Below are 19,700 nucleotides of genomic sequence, written 5' to 3'. Positions count from 1 at the left end.
TTATAAGAATCCACAAATAGTTAATTCCACTACGCGATTGAATGATTTTGACGTATAGTAAATGCAGATCAGGAGTACCTTGTGCCCAGTTCGTATAGGTCAGTGGTTTCCCGCTCTCCACCCAGATCCATTCGCCCTCCACTTTTTCATCTGTTACGCCTACCCAAAAGTCACATGAAAACTATTTTTTACTATACATTATCATGAAATGAAAACAAGACTGCTTGCACTTATAGTTAATGCTTGTCATTTACCTACGTAATTATGTATATTTACCACGTGTTACATGCAAATTGTCACAAGAAGCATTTTCACAATTACATTGTTTATATTGATAGCACTGACCATGGTAAGCAGATGTATTTTAAACACATCTAAGGCAAAACTTAACTTAAAACTAACTTAACGTTTCTGTAGAAATATCGCCTAGTTGCGTTTTTTCATTCATTTGAATTTGTCAGTATTAACAATAGTTTGAAGGAGTATTTACATTTCGACCCTTTCTTTTCTTTTATTCTGTTTGTCAAGATATATAATCTTTTTACTTTAACCAGTCATCAATCAATAAGTCCTTTTATTTGTTAAACCCAATTGACGTTTTACTACGTCATATAATTACAAAATAGTCCGCAAAACCCCATATTTTGCGTTCATCTATACACGTTTGAAAAGAAAATGAGTTGAATATCATACTGCCTAAAAAAAATCTAGTTAGAACATATTTAAGGTTTTTAATTTTGAAATTGTAAATGTAAGTCTTCCTTCTTTTTTTTTTACATATGGATTTTAATTTGGCAAAGAATTTTACTTAACCATGTTCAATGACTGGTCATGATATTGTGTACATATCTATACTATTTTAAAGTTAATATCGTTAATAAATCTCAAATAGTAAATATTATATTGCAATATTTAAAATACTATTTGTAAATTATCCAATATTCACTAGCAAGGCTCAAGTTTCCTAGTTTGGCGATTCCAATCTTCAAACGGATGGTATTTGTCAAAAAGTCAATTTCTGCTCTTGTTTCAACTGATGCCAATCGCTAGTTGTATGCCAGACAAAACATTCTGAAACAAAAAGTTTGACGCTGATATTGCTATGAAATGGGGAATTTGTAAAAGAAACAACAAAAGATCAGCTGGCCCCCAAATAAGAATGTGTACTAGTTCATTGCGAATGGACGTCAAAACCAAGTAGTAAACAATGACTCATTAAACAAAAAGACATTTAAATCAACAGTTACAAATGATAGAAACAACACGAACTCCACTAAAACCGGGAGTGAAATCAGGTGCTCCGGAAGGGTAAGCATTTTCTGCACCGTATACGGCACCCGTCGTGTTTTTTATTTGTTCAGTTCGATAATGATGGAAGGTTACAATGACCGAGAAGAATATCGGATATAATTTCTGACACACTTTTGTCATAATGGCCAAGCAGCTCATGATGGCGACCGTAAAATTTCTTGAGTGATGACCTTAATTTGATTGATTCATAGCCCTGTCTTAGCAACTTTTGAGAAAGTAGTATACCTCGTTCAACAAAACCAACGTACTTGGAGCTAGCTCTAGAGTAACGTATAGGCACATATACTCCATATGCTGGTGCCTGCTTTTGGGTGCTGCTATACAGAAATGGAAAGTTGACGATAGGAAAATTAAAATCAACTTAACTTCAAAACATATAAATGAACTGAAATTAAAAACAAACAACACGATGAAATGACAGAGGCTTCTGACTTGGGACAGTTGCAAAAATGCAGCGGTAACCTTGTACCTCTAGCCAATCTAGAATAAAGAAACACAAAGCAATACACACAGTTAAAATCAGTCAATGTGTTATACAGCTTAGAATATACATGATGTTGAAAAACCAAATTGTTATCGTTCACATGAGTCTTTTTTTAGACGTAGCGCGCGTCTAGCGTGAATACAAAAGGTTTGGTACTGGTATCTGTGATGAGTTTATTCACAGGGTAATTAGCAATTTTGTTTTATAAATTGCCGAATCTCTCGGGCTTCGATCAATTTCCCCCCTGTCGTTCATGGACATACAGTGTAAAAATTAAAATCACAAAAATACTGATTTCCGAGGAAAATTTAAAAAGGTAATTTCCTAATCAAATGTCAAAATCAACAGCTCAAACACATTGAACGAATGGATAACAATTGTCATACTCCTAACTTCGTACAGGCATTTTCGTCTGTAGAATAGGATGGATAGAACCTGGTTTTATATCTAGCTTAACTTCTCACTTTTAATGCATTATCATAAGTAACATACATTTTTATTGCCGAATATGTATTATCATTGCATTGCTCTATATAAAACGCCATCTTAGCTTGGCCATGGCTGCTGAAGATATTAAAACAAGGTCTCACTGAACGTAAAATTATAAACGTCTTAAATACGTGACTATGAATATAAATATAGTCAAAAGTAGTATGCCGATGTTCAAAGGTCTACATCGACTTAATGAAAACAAATCTGGGTTACAAACTTAAACCGAGGGAAACACATCAAATATAAGAGGAAAACAAGGAACCAACAGCAGGGATGGGGTGGATTACTTTAAAATGTAATCGATTAAATTACAATTACTTTGCTTATAAAATGTAATCGATTACATTACAATTACACTCTATTTGATATGGAATTGATTAAATTAGATTACTTCTCTTTAAAGTAATCACGATTACTTTAGATTACTTATGATTACATTGTATATTGCAATATCAAAGTTTTTTTTATAACTTGTTATCCTCGAAAAAACACTAATTTTGTGCATTTTTTAAAAGCCTTAATTTATTCAACTTATTTAAAAGAATTTATAGAAAAGTACAGTGTAACATGTGTAATTTGATAAATTAGCTATAGCCAAGTGTCCTTTCACTATGTTCACTTTATTTTTTTTTTCTACAAATTTTAACCAACTGCCTAATTAACAAAAAACCTGAACAAATAAGGAAAAATTAATTAAGTATACTGTATTGTCTGGTGGAACATAATTGACATATCCATTAATGTTTTTACAGGTGTTAATCACTACTTTCATTTTTTTTAACAAACAATAGGTGAGCTTGGGTATTAAAATTTTATTGTCTTAATAACAATATCAATAAAGTTAAAAGTGGTTGATTGTCATTATTTGTTTGAAATTTTTTAATACTTGATCTAAATAATAATTAATAGAAGTATTGTCAGGTAAAAACACAAAACAGCTTTGTAACTTAGGAAAGTATATACATTTCTCTCTAAATTAAGAAAAAAAATATTGTACTAAAAGATATTTTGTATTGATGAAACTTCTGACGTCATTGTTTACTATGCATATTGTTTGTAATATTATCCAATATGTATACACTGTATATGTACTTGTTTATACTGATGAGCCGTAAGGCTCAAAGTTAATAAAGAATAAAAATTAGAAAGCACATATTATACAAGAATTTATGGAAAACAAAATTTATTCAATTTGTCAATAAATGAAATCTGGGTTTAACTTCCATTTTGTTTTAAGTGGGCTCATATATTTATGTCGACCATCAAAGTCAAATTGGAACTAAATGTTTTCTGCATTTGAATTTCAATGTAGTTTTGTAAAAATATTGGGTAAACTTATATATGAAATTGGAGTTAATATCAGAAGTTTTCAATAAAGGAAAAAAATGCTTTCAAGGCATATTCTTGTATTATAAGAGCTCAATCTTACAACGAAGTATTGGAGAGGCAATTTCTTTTAATAAACTGTTAACAAAATGAAACACTTGGTTACACAAATTTGTTATATAGATGATACAATTTATCACATTAAACAAGGTCCCATGCATCATTGGGAATACTAGTTTCATGATATTTCATTCAGGCTTTACATTTTCATATTTATCTTGTCTATCAAAAACTATTTTCATATATATATATATACAAGATTTGTAATCAGCAAGTAATCATATGAATGTATTCTTAAAGTAATCTAAAAGTAATCATGATTACACCTGTTTTTTGCAATGTAATCGATTACATTACGCTTACTTGTAATCAGAAATGGCATGATCACTGATTACATAGGATAACACTGCAAAATGTAATCGATTACAGCTGATGACGATTACTGATTACGATTACCCCATGCCTGACCTACAGGAACACTGAAGTGCAACAAAATCAAACACCTAGAAACGAACTATTTGATAACAACTGCCATATTCCTGACTTGGTACTTGACATTTTTACAAAAAAAATGGTGAGTTGAACCTGGTTCAGTGGCTAACCAAACCCACAACTTTATGACAATGTTAAAACATATACTTACTGCAGCATCGGTCCATTTCTTTTCTGCAGCTTATAAAGTAACACGGGTTTCCAAAATGTAGCCATGCTCTCTGACATTCAGACTGTACCAAGGTTATATTTGTTCAAATTAATCAGATTGATAATTACCAAAATGTGTCATAAAAGTATAATGTTTATATCAAATGTCAAACTACAAAAAACCACGACTCTGACATTCAGACTGTACACAGATTAAATCTGTTCGGTGAAATCAGATTAAAGATTTAAAATTTAGTAAAATGTCTCTTTAAAGTACAATATATGTCACCAATTTAACTGTGTTGGAATTTATTTTTTGATCTGGACGGGCTTATACTAAACGAATACGAGTAGGAAGTAAAAATTATGAAACATTGATGGAAGTTCTGTTCTGGAGAGGGGTGCACAAAATAATTGGCATAAAAAAGGAAAGAGAATAATGAGTTGTTAAATGTTAAAACAGGGAATATTTGGCAAATATATCAATATTTCATCAATATCCTTTTGGAGGATGTTATTACCAAAGTCCTTAAAGCATATCCTAAAGAAAAATGTAAAAATGTCTACGGATTATTTGACACGATGGAGTTGTTGCAACCGTACTTTAAGTTTAATCACATAGTTTAGTAAGTATTCTTGGTGAAGCTGGAAAATACAAAAAAGCGACTAGGGACTTTTTGAATTTTTGGTCTTCTATGCACTTCAACTTTGTACTTATTTGGCTTTATAAGTTTTTTGATTTGAGCAGCACTGATGAGTCTTATGTAGACGAATCGATCGCCTGGCGTATTAAATTATAATACTGGTACATTTGATAACTAGAAAATGGAAACATATACGGCATACGTTTACCTTAATGATCGAAACCATCAAACCGGACATTCTAAACAGACAAAAAAGTGAACTATTATACTTTTGAAAAAAGTTAACTAACCTCAAGAAATGTAGTAAATAAGCAACATATGAGTCAATACTGACAAAAAAAAACATAGCAAAAATGTCAAATACGTTTTTTAGCATCACAAGCAATGAAACCTATGAATTAGGAAGATTTGACATTAGATATTTGTACTGTCCAATCATGGGCCCTCGTCAGGCAAGATGAACCTAGTGAATAAAAATAAGAAACAAAACATGGTAAACTGTCTCTCAAAAGTACAATGTAACATGTTTTGTTTCTTTCGTCGAACTTGTATACTTTATTGTTTAAAGACCAGCTAAAGGGCACCTTTGGGGTACAGAGTTCTCTTGCTTATTCTCTACTCTTGGTCGGATTGTTATCTCTTTATATTAACGTTTCCATTCTCTATATTATTGGAAAAGTTTTTTTCCCCGCTAGAATATATCGCGTGCACATACCTTTAGTTCATCACATGTTTTTAAATAAAGGCAACAGTAGTATACCGCTGTTCGAAATTCATAAATCGATAGAGAAATAAACAATGCGGGTTTCAAACTAAAACTGAGGGAAACGCATCAAATATAAGAGAACTACGACACAACAGAAACACATTAAAATGTAGCACACATAGAAACGAACTATAATATAACAGTAGCCATTTTCCTGACTTAGGACAGGGCATTTTAAAATAAAATGGTGGGTTGAACCTGGTTTTGTGGCATGCCAAACCTCCCGCTGTGATGGCGATGTTAATTATAACATTAAAACTAACAGGAAAATTAAAAATAAAGTCCTGACAGTTGATTCTTTTGAAACAGCGACAAAAATTGTTACCATAGAAATGTTTGAGTTGTAATATCCCTTACACATCTTGTGCAGGCAGCTTTACATTACCTGATGTGTAAACAACTATTAACAAAAAGACATCAGTTTTATTCAAAAACACGATATTCTTCTTTGCAATAACTACACTTTATACCAGTTATCCTACAATTCCACCAGGACCTCCAGCTGGGTATCTAAATTGATAAAAAAAGCAAATAAAATTAAGCAGAAAATTCATATATCTACAAAACTAACGTGTCTATTCCAAGTCAGGAAAACGGCAGTTCTCATCTCATAGTTCGTTACTGTGTGTGTTGCATTATCGTTTGGTTGTTTTGTTGCACCTCAGTGTTTCTGTTGTTTCATTGTTTTCCTCTTAAAGTTGATATGATTCCCTCAATTATAGTTTGTAACCGGATTTGTTTCCTCTCAATCGATTTATGACTTTCGAACAGCGATATACTACTGTTGCCTTTATTTGACACAATTTTACTATAGTTATACTCAGAACACAACATAGAAAAGAAAAAAAACTTAACAATGTGAACCCCCACCAAACATTGGGCATGGTCTCAGGGATCGGATCCGGAAAGGTAAGTAAATCCTGCTCCACATGTGGAACCAGTCAAGTTGCTCATGTTTGTACAAACCCGGTAACAAGTCTTTTTCGGTATTTGACATCGTGATAGGGAGACGAGATTGTTCTTGTGATATTGGGAACACATCCGCTATCATTTGAGAGACAGGCATTCCATAATGGTCAACCAAATAATGATGACGTCCGTAAAATTTACAAAGGTATGATTTCAACTTCATCAATTGGAAGTCTCCGTTTAATAGCTACCTTGTGAACAGCATCAATATATCAAGGAAATAATGATAGGAAATACAAACCCTCGCATATCGTATCAACTTTGAGATATATACTCCATATGCAGGCGCTGCTAGAATGTTGTTACATATAAATACAAAGTTCACACAAGCTGTACACAATTTTGTTTTCAACCGACCCTTATTTTAAGATGTAAATCAAGATATGAGGCAGACTTATCTGTATCTGTTGTATAAGATACCGTATAGCGGGTTATTTTCGCGGGGTGTAAATTTTCGCTTATTTTTGCTGATAGAACTGAATCGCCAAAATAAATTCCGCCAATTTAAAAGTGCACATGCAAAGGTATTGATACAAGTTTTGAATCCGCCAAAATAATAACCGTCAAAATCTTTCGTATACCTTATTTAACAAAAATCGCGAAATTTTACACCCGCGAAAATAACACGCTATACGGTAGTCTTATCCCAATTTGCAAAATGGGTATGAATGTTTGTTTGCAGGGATACACGAGGTAAATTTTTATACACAGTAGCATTTTACTTAACGATCGATATTTAAAAATGTATATACAATTAAAATCAATAATATCTATTGTACTCGCGAACTATGAACACATTGTGATCAGGTTTAATTTGCTCAATGATTAAACTTTTTAAAAATACTAATATGGCAAAAACGATTAATCAAAAGAATGTATCCGATCAGTTTTTGTCAGTTTCGTAGTATTGAGTGATGATAATTATTATAAGCAATATTTTACATACTCCATTTCACAGATGAAATGTGATGTATCTATACAGTGGTCGTCATTCCACTGACCCACGTGGTCTGTCCATTTGACTATCTCTAAACAGTTTTCATCTCTTGGTTTATGTAGATCAGGAGTACCTGGTACCCAATTCGTATAGGTCAGTGGTTTTCCGGTCTCTGCCCACACCCATTCACCCTCAATTATTTCATCCGTTCCATCTATCCAATAATCGTCTGCAAAGTATTTATTTTAGTGAATATTATCATGAAATGAAGACGAAAGCACATCTAGAATAAAACTAGCAGTGTCCATAACCTTCTTAGATATGTATACTAGTAATATCAATCTGTTAACATCAATCGGTCCCATGAGGCATGTTGTGAATTAGTTATAGTTTCAGTTCAGTCTATTTTATACTCTTTTATTTGGTTAACGTTTTAGTGCCATTTTTACGTAACAAAAGGACCGCACCGTCATCACTGACCGACGTCTCTATGTATAGCATTGACTCTAAGTAAAGCATACGAAACATTTAACACGTCTTTGAGTTTAAAGCTATTACTCGCCTTTATTATCGACAAGTCAATAACACGGCATTTCTATGAGTATGTGCTTAGAAGGATTACATTATTCGCTGTTAGCAGAAAATATTGTTAAGACAACAAAAGACCCAAACACTAATTCATTCTTTCTGCATAAATATCAGCACGTTGTGCTTTTTCATTCATTTGCAGTTTTTAGTATTAAGTTTAGTTTGAAAGAGTATTTGTTTCTTGACCTATTCAATTCTTTGTTCGGCGATACATAGTCTTTTTTTTTCATTTTACCAACGAACAAATAATAAGTCTTTTTGTTGTGTAACCCTTCTGATCTTTTCCTATCTCAATAAAGTACAAAATATTCCTGCTAACCCTATATTTGTCGTATAAACGTCTGATATTGGTTTTGAATAGTTTTATTCTACTTCATTCTTTTATAATATTTTAAAATTCATAATAAAAAAAAAACCTACAGATACAATGTTTTATTTGTGTTTGTTTTAAAAACTTTATATGTTGTCTATCTTCGATTGTTCATTCTACTTATGGATATTTATCTGACAAAGAATTTAATCTGAAACTTGTTCATTTACTGTACATATGTAAATTTGCTTTAAACCTAATTTCGTTAATGCAATAGACTACTTTCATATTACCGACTTTTGACTCCGGAGTTTACTTACTCTGTATTTAAACATCCTGATACTCGGTCAAGTAAGAGCTATATAAAAAAGTAAAATCAAACTTTTAATCGATGCAGTTTATTGGGAAAAAATTTATATTTTCTTAACACGGCAAAATCATCAGAAAACAGTAAACTTCCCCCTCAAATGTTCGATTTTACTTCGTTTGGTTGCTCTTACTTGGCCGAGTACCAGGCTGTCTAACCACAGAAGAGGTAAACTGTTCAACAATTATATGATCAGGAGTCAAAAGAAGGTAATACGAAAAAAAGTATATTGTAATATTAGATGAAATAATGCAATATTCAAAATAAATTATCTGATATTCACTATCATTGCTCCGGTATCGTCGGTTGGTTAATCCATTCTTTAAACGAATGATATCTGTCAAAAAGTCATTTTCTGCACTTGACTCAACTGATGCAAGTTGCGAATTATATGAACGACAAAAATTCTGAAACAAAAATAAGACACTAAAATTATTAAATGATTATAGAGAATTAGAATAAACATAAAATTAGAAAAAAAATCAAGCCATGAAAGCATTGTTCAAACTAAAACCCGTTGTTTTCGTACACAGGATAAGCATCATGTTCCCATAATATACATATGCAAATCAACGAACCTTTGTGAGCTCGCTCAAATACCCATGCATTCCTTCACACTGTTTCTGGCAAAACAAATATCACCATATACCTTAGTTCAAAACAAATAGTACTAGAAAAGTCAACTGCTAAAATTTCCTGAGCGCTCATTCATCTCCCTAACCTGGGACATTGATGACACAGTATAACATAATAAAATCAATTGAAAAAAACCCACTTAATTCATGAAATTGATCAAAATAAAACCAAACTTCATTGTTAATGGCCGTACGGTGACCTTTAGTTGTTAATTTTTGTGCCATTTGGTATCTTGTGAAGAGTTGTCTCATTGGCAATCATACCACATCTTTTTTTTTACATTTAAACAAAAATGTTATGGTTGCCTCTCTGATACTGATTAATATCTCGATCTTTACTTTTTTGATTTTGTATTGCTATAGTGTCATAGATCAAATATATTCGTTCAGGGTGAAGGTTGGTACCTACTGAAATGTTTAAACCCGCTGAGACAAGGCTATGAATCAATCAAATTAAGATCATCACTCAAGAAATTTTACCATCATGACAAAAGTGTGTCAGAAATCATATCTGATATTCTTCTTCAGTCATAATAACCTTCCATCATTACCAAACTGAACAAATAAATAACACGACGGGTGCCGTATACGGTGCAGGAAATGCTTACCCTTCCGGAGCACCTGATTTCACTCTCGGTTTTAAGTGGAGTTCGTGTGGTCTTATTTATTATTTATAACTGTTGATGTAAATGTCCTTTGGTTTTGTGAGTCCTTGTTTACTCCTTGGTTTTGATTGTTATTGTCTTGTTTGCACCTGTCAGAGGTCAGGAACCTGATGTTCAATGGTCGTCGTTTGTTGATGTAAGATTTTCGTTTCTCGTTTTTTATATTAATGAGACCGTTGTTTTTTTTAGTGTTTGAATATTGTCATTGTTGGGGCCCTTTATAGGTTGCTGTTCAGTGCGAGGCAAGGCTCCATGTTGACTGCTGTTATTTGATGTATAATCTTTTACTTTTACAAATTGTGACTTTGATGGAAAGTTGTCTCATTGGCTATCGTGCCACATCTTTTTATATCTATTAACTCATGAAATTGATACGAATGGAAAAAAATAAAAAGTGGACTTAGACGGGTACTTATACATCCACACAACAAAAAAAAAAAAAAAAAAAAAAAGGCAATTTAATGTAAAGACATCATAAACAGTAAAAGAAAAACATGACCTTGTGCAATGCCAAACAATAGGTATCGACATATTGTATTACCGTAAAAGTACATGTGTGATATTTAATGTTCTTTGAATTTACCCATGACAAAATCAATATGTATAACAATAAAATAATATTTAAAGATTTAATTTCAAAGTCGAATAGGTAACCTTTTTGAATAAGCTTGTTTGTATGGTTGATGATTATACCTGAATCGAATCTTAATTTCCGAGCATGATTCACCACATATTCGTTAAATTAGGGATATGCTTTTCCGTTTGATATAAGTTTTCTACATGTGCAACCAAATTTATGTATTCATTGAAGAACCTAGTAAAGGTTTCAAGTAATTTGTCTTAACAATTTAATAGTAGTATATATATTACGCTCATTTGATTTCAAAACAGTACTACAGACAAGAGCATAGCGAACGACTTGGGATAAATAACTGTAAGACGGTGCGGAAGGAACATCACCATTCAAAAAGGGAAAATTCACAACAGGGAATAAGCATTCATCAATTTTGTCGCTAATTTTGTGAAGAGTTTCTGGTGTAAAACTGTAATATCTATATATAGGAAATGTCAATTATTCATGTTTATAATTGATTGATTTAAAGTCAGTTCCTTTTGGTACATTTCAGCAGTATATTTAGAGAATTCTTGATTATCTAAAAAGAAAAGTTTACTAAGATAATGGTAAATGTTGTTGTAAATTATCATACTGAATTAATCAAATTATGTTATGTGGTTTGAGAGAAGTTACGACGACAAACTGTTGCAGTAGTATATCATATTTAAAAGTTAAAAGGGCATAACTCACAGGGAAAACATTATATCATAGTTAGTTTCGGTGTTGATACGCATCTTCATGGTATGTTCTTTTTATCAAGAAAGTTTCATGAAACCCTGTAGTGTGGTTTCAGATAAGTTGCAATGACAAACTGTTAAAATACTTTAAAGAGTCAAAAACTATACCAATACAAGTACATGTCTGACAGATAAATCGATTTCTATTGTCAAAATGTTTTATCTTTGGAACTGAAACGACCTGAATTGATACCAGAATAAAACTAGACATTCAAGATAAGTAGACATTGAGGAGAAAGTCATGTCTGACATATTATCCATGTTTCATTAACCTTTCCCTTGTATGACAGTCGCATAAAACTCCATTATATTGAAAATTATGTGTGAACAAAACAGCCTCCCAAAATAACCTGACAAAATATGTAAAAATGTCAAAAATAGGTGTACACCAGTCAACATTGTGTTATTATTTATATCTTAATCACTAATCACACAAAAAGACATATAGACAAAGCACATTCACAAAAATAAAAGACAATAATACAAAAATTTGCCATAGCTCAAAAAGATAAAAAGTATACCAATACAAGTACATATCTGAAAGGTAAATCTATTTCTATTTTCAAAATGTTTTATCTTTGGATCTGTAACGACCTGAATTGACCTGAAGTGATACTAAAATAAAATGGAAATTTGAGATAGGTAGACAGGGAAGAGGAAGTCATGTCTGACATATTAGACAAAAGACAAAAGAGATGATTTCAGCTTTCCAATTGTGAACTTTCCATTTCTAAGTAGCAACATTCCAGCAGCACCTGCATACGGGGTATATATCTCCCAATTGATACGATATTCCCGTATTTGCATTTCCTATCATGATTTTCTTGATAGAGGGTTGCTGCTCACAAGGAAGCTATTAAACCAAGAGTTCCAAATGGTGAAGTTGAAATCATCCCTTCGTAAATTTTACGGACGCCATCACGAGTTGGTTGACCGTTATGGAATAACCGTTTCACAAATGGTATCGGATATGTTCCTAACGTCGTAACTTCAATCCTCTTCCCTTTCACGAATGTGACCTTCCAAATTAGACTATTTACCGGATTTGTTATCACATAAGCAACACGACGGGTGCCACATGTGGAGCAGGATCTGCTTACCCTTCCGGAGCACCTGAAATCACCCCTAGTTTTTTGTTGGGGTTCGTGTTGTTTAATCTTTAGTTTTCTATGTTGTGTCGTGTGTGCTGTTGTTTGATTGTCTTTTTCATTTTTAGCCATGGCGTTGTCAGTTTGTCATAGATTTATGAGTTTGACTGTCCCTTTGGTATCTTGCGTCCCTCTTTTATCCATGTTAAATTATAATATGTACTGTCGAAATTCACAGGAGGTGTCCATTGGTATTCTGTGGTACTATTATCTTATTCATTTATGTAGTTGTCTGTCCTGATCGTTCTTGTGTCAATTTGTTCTGTATTCCTATCACACAATTTTGTCATTAACGCGATACTTTAACATTGTCAAATAAGCGGCAGATTTAGCTAGCAACAAACGCAGGTGTTATACACTATTTGTTTTAAATGTCCTGCATCAAAACAGTATTATGACATTTGTATTGCAATAGTCCGTTTCTGTGTAGGTTCAATTTGTTCAGTGCTTCTGTTGCTTTCCTCTTATAGCTTATGTGTTTCACTCTGTTTCGGTTTGTTACCATGATAATTGAACAGTGGTATACTACTGTAGCCTTCATTTAGCTTGTTGTTTAATTCATCAATTAGCAATGTCAACCTTTACAGACATGCTCTATATTTTAAGCAATTTTGTAAAAAAAATATACTTAGTCACCTCTGTTTAAAAACAAAATTCATCAAATTGTCTGATCGCAGAAGTTTTTTTTACTGAGTGTTAGATTTGAAATGTTATTCCAAATTGTTGGGTTACTTCATTTATTATTACTGAAGTTATTTATTTTAATTGTAATACTTGTAGATACGATTTTTGGGTATTTGCGCATACATGTAACGTTGCGCTCTTATGAATTGTTATATTTCCCGTTTTTTAAGTTTTATGACGTTTAGCCTTTTACGTACGTTACGTTGTCTAGTTTTTTTTATTCATTGCAAGTTATTTGATATTCGGAGACACATCATAATTTTATAGAGAGATCATAATCGGTAAGAGATAATTTATGTACATTTTTAAGAACAAGATTTATTTAAAGAAGAAATATTAAGAATTGTAAAAGTATTTAAATATAAATTAATATTTATTCTAATTAACTTTTTAATTTAACAAGTTCCTTATGAAGAGTGAAAGAAAGTGAATCATATTGTTTGATTAGTATTATGCTATTAGTGTTTTAAGTTATATTTTTACTTTACAAAAAGACAAATACGATGTATGTTAATGTGTATTTGTATTTTATTGTAGAGATTCGGTTGATATGATATATAGTATAAGAAGCCAAAATTAAATGTATTTTGAAGAATAAAAGATACTTATATAGACCGCATACTCGAACTATCGCCTTATTTGATGCCTGATTGATGTGATTCGTTACAATTCTCGATTTACTCCAAAAAGATGGATAGTGAAGAAGCGGAGCGAGCGTATGAAGAATCACGGAAGAAAAGAACAGTTAATTTGTCTCAGCTTACTAAGTTATACAATGAATTGGAAACAAAGATGATTTCACGTTATAATGTGGAAACTGTGAAAATATAATTCACAAAATTGTGTGACCGCTATGAACACTTTAAAGCTGCACATTTGGAATGTTTGGATTTTTGTACAAATTCGGATATAATAGAGACATTAGAAATAAACTTTGACAGCTCACAGAAAAACTTCATAGAATTCCGTGAAAGATATAATGAGTGGATACGCGAACCCGAAAAGGCAAAAGAGGAAGAAGACAAGAATAGCCGTATTACGTCTGTGTCTCGGACTTCATCGTCAACACAGTATAGGCTGAAGCTAGCGAGGGCTAACCGCTTAGAGGCCGAGGTTCAAGTGAAGAAAATGGCAGAAAAGAAGGAACTAGAACGCGCACGTCGAGAAATAGAAATGAAAGAACAGATGTTAGAAAGAAAAAGTCAGCTAGAAGAAGCAAAGTTGGAAGAATCTGTGTGGCAAGAAGAAGAAGAAGAAGATACCGAGGTAACATTTAAGAACTATCAGAATATAAACGTGCCGTTAAACACAGAAAATAAGACACTGAATAACAATGAACATGTTACAACAAAGAGTACAGAAAATGCCGTTTCAAGGATAGAGTGCACCACTGCCGGAAGTTTACAGTCAAACAGCAGCATCGATACTGCATTCCAAAGATTAGCATCAACACTACAAGAAGGATTCAATCTACCTAAACCTGAACTTTTGACTTTTGATGGAAAACCCACAGATTACTGCAAATTCATAAAGAACTTTGAAACGAATGTTGAATGTAGAGTTACAGATGATCAGTTAAAGTTAAGTTATTTAATTCAGTATTGTAAAGGTGAGGCTAAATCTTCGATAGAAGATTGTGTATTGTTAGAGAAAAAGGGTTATGAACGTGCTAGGTCTATTTTACACTCACGTTATGGCAGATCACACATGATAGTTAGGTCATATATAGAAAATCTTGTATATGGTGCTCCGATAAAGGCGTCAGATTTTGAGTCACTTTCAAAATTAGCTCTTGAAACGCAAAAGTGTGAAATAACTTTATCACAATTAGGATATGTTTCTGATATAGATAATACTGATAATCTTAGAAAGATTGTAAAGCGTTTACCTATGCATTTAAGGGTAAAATGGGTTGATATTGCTCATTCCATAACTGAAAATGGTAGAGAACCTAGATTTTCTGATTTAACAAACTTTATTGATAAAAAGTCTCGTCTAGCTTCGTCAATGTTTGGTCTAGATCTCGTTAGAGAAAACTCAAATGCATATAGAAAAGATATAGACAAACGCACTGATATGAATACAAGAGAGAAGGTATCTACATTTGCTTCTAATAATATGTATGTCAGCAAGGCTACGACACAAGATCGTAAATGTATTTATTGTAATGGTACATGTAATAATTTAGAATTGTGTGAAAAATTCAAGTCTATGAATTTAACCGATAGAGTCAATTTTGTAAGAACTGCTAAGCTATGTTTTAATTGTTTAAAGGGTAAACATTTTTCAAGGGACTGTAGAAAAGCTAAAATGTGTCCTGTAGAAAATTGTAGCTCTAAACATCACATTTTAATGCATAGTTGGGGTAAAAATAACAACACTGATCACACGGCTACAAAGGTAAGCATCAATTGTTCATCCGCCGGGACAGTTATTAAGAATTGTCTAGGAATTATACCCGTCGAGGTTAAAGGGTCAAATGGGAAAACTTGCCAAACTTATGCCTTGATTGATGATGGAGCGGATAAAACGTTATGTGACGAGCGTTTGATAAAAATGCTAGAAACCGAAAGTAGGCCGGTTACATTTAAAATGACAACAGCAACAGCACAGCGAGTCCGACATGAAGGTCAAGAGGTTGACTTACATGTACAATCAGTTGGCAGCAACTGTCCGATAACACTTAGTAAGGTATGGTCAGTTAAAAATCTACCGATATCGACACACTCAGCCGCAAATAATAAAGATATTAAGAGTATTAAACACTTGTCAGATATTTATATACCAGAAATAAGCAGCAATAAAGTTCTGCTTCTAATAGGCACCGATACACCAGAAGCACACATTCCCATAGAAGTGCGTTCAGGAAGTAGGCATGAGCCATATGCCGTACGAACAAGCTTAGGATGGATCGTAAGAGGACCAATCAACAACTCAAGCACCAGTGATGTTGTTAACATCAATTTTGAGCATGCAAATAATGTACTTTTGCAGAAGCAGTTAGAGCGACTTTGGACCACTGATTTTCTCGATAAGCCTAACACGGAGAAAGTATGCATGTCTTTGGAGGATAAACGCGCCTTGAAAACAATGGAGTCAACAATAGCCTATGAAGATGGACACTACAAACTTGAATTACCGTGGTGGGATGAAAATGTAAAATTACCGAATAATTTGCCTTTAGCACATGCTCGATTAAATCAATTACACCGCAAATTGTCACATGATCCTAAGCTACATGAGATGTATACAGCAACAGTAAGTGCTTATATACAAAAAGGATATGCAAAGGAAGTTATTGATGTAAGTAATGAGTCAAGTCACATATGGTACCTTCCGCACAACCCCATCACAAAGGAACATAAACCAAAAGAAAAAGAAGAAGAATGGATAAAATGGAAATCGACGCTGCCAGAAATTAAAAATATATCAATTCCTAGTTGCTTCAAGACAAAAGGCATGAAAGATATATCTGATGCTCAGCTTCATATATCTAGCGATGGTTCTGAAATTGGGTATGGAGAATGCACTTACCTATGTCTCGTAGACACTATCATTAGGAGTCGTGATAGTCTTACAAGTATCTGTGGTTGTGTGATCAGAACAAAAGAGTCAAAATTCACAATAGAATTAACAATAATTAATTGATATTTTATCAGTTTTTTTGTGTGATGACAATTTTTAAGAAATGTCATGGTGGGGAGTGTTAGATTTGAAATGTTATTCCAAATTGTTGGGTTACTTCATTTATTATTACTGAAGTTATTTATTTTATTTGTAATACTTGTAGATACGATTTTTGGGTATTTGCGCATACATGTAACGTTGTGCTCTTATGAATTGTTATATTTCCCGTTTTTTAAGTTTTATGACGTTAAGCCTTTTACGTACGTTACGTTGTCTAGTTTTTTTTATTCATTGCAAGTTATTTGATATTTCGGAGACACATCATAATTTTATAGAGAGATCATAATCGGTAAGAGATAATTTATGTACATTTTTAAGAACAATATTTATTTAAAGAAGAAATATTAAGAATTGTAAAAGTATTTAAATATAAATTAATATTATTCTAATTAACTTTTTAATTTAACAAGTTACTTATGAAGAGTGAAAGAAAGTGAATCATATTGTTTGATTAGTATTATGCTATTAGTGTTTTAAGTTATATTTTTACTTTACAAAAAGACAAATACGATGTATGTTAATGTGTATTTGTATTTTATTGTAGAGAATCGGTTGATATGATATATAGTATAAGAAGCCAAAATTAAATGTATTTTGAAGAATAAAAGATACTTATATAGACCGCATACTCGAACTATCGCCTTATTTGATGTCTGATTGATGTGATCCGTTACACTGAGAAACATAATATCTTTCAAATCAATGTGTAATTGGCAGTGCAATTAAGTTACTCAGAATTGGTGATGATTAAAAAATTATTGACAGAAACTTAATTAATCAACTGAATCGAACAGACACAAATAAAAACAAATGGATGAGACTTAAAATGACCAAGTTGCGTGACTGTGCTAATAAAACATAACGTCGTTGTTCACCTTCCATAAAACCACGTGAGAACGAAGATAATGCCATACTTACTGCAGAATCGGCCCAGTTTTTGTGAGTATCACTTATATAGTAACACGAGTTTCCAAAATGTAGCCATCCTCTCTGACATTCAGACTGAACAAAGGTTATATCTGTTCAAATTAAACAGATTGATAATTATTAGAATGTCGCATAAAGTACAATGTTTATAATCAATTTCAAAAAAAAAAAAAAAAACATGAATGTGTCCTTAGTACATTTAGAAAAAAAAGCAACATATGAGTTAAATGCCGAACAAGAAACAGATTTATCAAAATCATAGACAACGTAGGTCACTTACGGAAGAAAATCGCTACTAATATGCTCCCCTTCATGACTTCTTGCATATCACACAAATAATGAATAGGATTTTATCGCTCCAGAGAAGTATAATCTAATTGATAAGATACATATTACAAATCTTATCAATGGATCGACTTAATCCATTAAACTTGAACAGTCTTTAGTATACTATGTAATGCTTTGAGGTTTTGTTCGGCATATCCATGATATCGGGTTTTTTTTTTAAAATTTTCCGTGACGTTGAAAGTTTTTCTTTAACTTTTGTTTATGAGGTAGTATAATTATGGATGCATTAAATTGACCAATCGGTCACCGATGCCCTAAACACGTGTTAAATATGTGATTGAATAAATACCATGAAGACATTGCTGTAAACTGCTTGTACTTAATCAAAAGCTTGTTGAAACAAATTAATAAGTACACTTATACATGTGTACTGACCAATGATGGGCCTAGTTTTTTGATGGGGTTCGTGTTGTTTATTCTTTAGTTTTCTATTTTGTGTCATGTGTGCTGTTGTTTGTTTGTTTTTCTTCCTTTTTAGCCATGGCGTTGTCAGCTTATTTTAGATTTATGAGTTTGATTGTCCCTTTGGTATCTTTCGTCCCTCTTTAAGGTGAATTTGAATTGCTTGTTATTTAAGGTAGATAGGGTGTCTTCCTCCATCTTGGATTTGGAAATACCAGAAAACAAGGTCTAGATCTTTAATAGAATGTGCAAATTTTTCGAGTAGTAGGTAATTCATGTGTAAGAACTTCCACTTCTGTATAGAAAATTACATGTTTTATCATATTCATGGTTGTATTTTACAAAAAACAGAAAACTTTTGTTTGATCAAAATTTTCCCAACTTTGCCACATAAGGGGAGGCAACTCAAATGCAAGGGCAGATAATTCAGATTAAGGTACTTTTACAATAGAATGTGTTAGGAATTTCTCTATTTTATTATGTAGCAAGAAAACGGGTCCGGTGACCCCATTTTTTCTTTTTCTTAACTGAAAGCATATTATTAAAGCTATCTTCTCATATGTTATCTCAAAATTCTATGGTGAAGTTTATGCTTTATTGCAGAAAATTGGGTTTTCCATGCATAATCTATACAAAATTTGTCAATTTTGAACACCGAGTAGCATAAAAATAAGCCCGGTGACCCATTCTTTTTATTACTTTTGTTTAAAAAGTATAATGTAAACTACATTTTGGCAAATTATTAAAACATTCTATGGAGTATAATTTAGACACCCCATCTACCTTAACTTACTTAAATATGTTATAATGAATAAAATCTCTTCATTTACAACCTCAATATATTCTCTTCAAAGCGTCACTTTCTCTAACTGCCGAGAAACTCAAATACTAAATCATCAACTTTTGGAAGAAAAACAGTCCTCAAAACACTTCACCAAAACTAACAAACCATACC

General features: G+C 32.4%; 1 protein-coding gene across 1 annotated transcript; it reads right to left on the bottom strand.

Moving 5' to 3' along the window:
• Positions 1-6,138: 6,138 nt before the first annotated feature.
• On the bottom strand, positions 6,139-18,373 carry LOC139492468 (perlucin-like). Its single transcript, XM_071280648.1, has 5 exons — positions 18,276-18,373; positions 17,987-18,087; positions 9,180-9,303; positions 7,641-7,860; positions 6,139-6,235 (listed from the first exon to the last, which is right to left on the bottom strand). The coding sequence occupies exons 1-5, from the start codon at positions 18,319-18,321 to the stop codon at positions 6,199-6,201; spliced, it is 528 nt and encodes a 175-aa protein (XP_071136749.1). The 5' UTR covers positions 18,322-18,373; the 3' UTR covers positions 6,139-6,198.
• Between the last annotated feature and the right edge of the window lie 1,327 nt (positions 18,374-19,700).

This window comes from Mytilus edulis, chromosome 10 (genome assembly GCF_963676685.1).
Source record: "Mytilus edulis chromosome 10, xbMytEdul2.2, whole genome shotgun sequence".
Lineage (NCBI taxonomy): Eukaryota > Metazoa > Mollusca > Bivalvia > Mytilida > Mytilidae > Mytilus > Mytilus edulis.
This window is presented reverse-complemented; position numbering and strand designations above follow the sequence as displayed.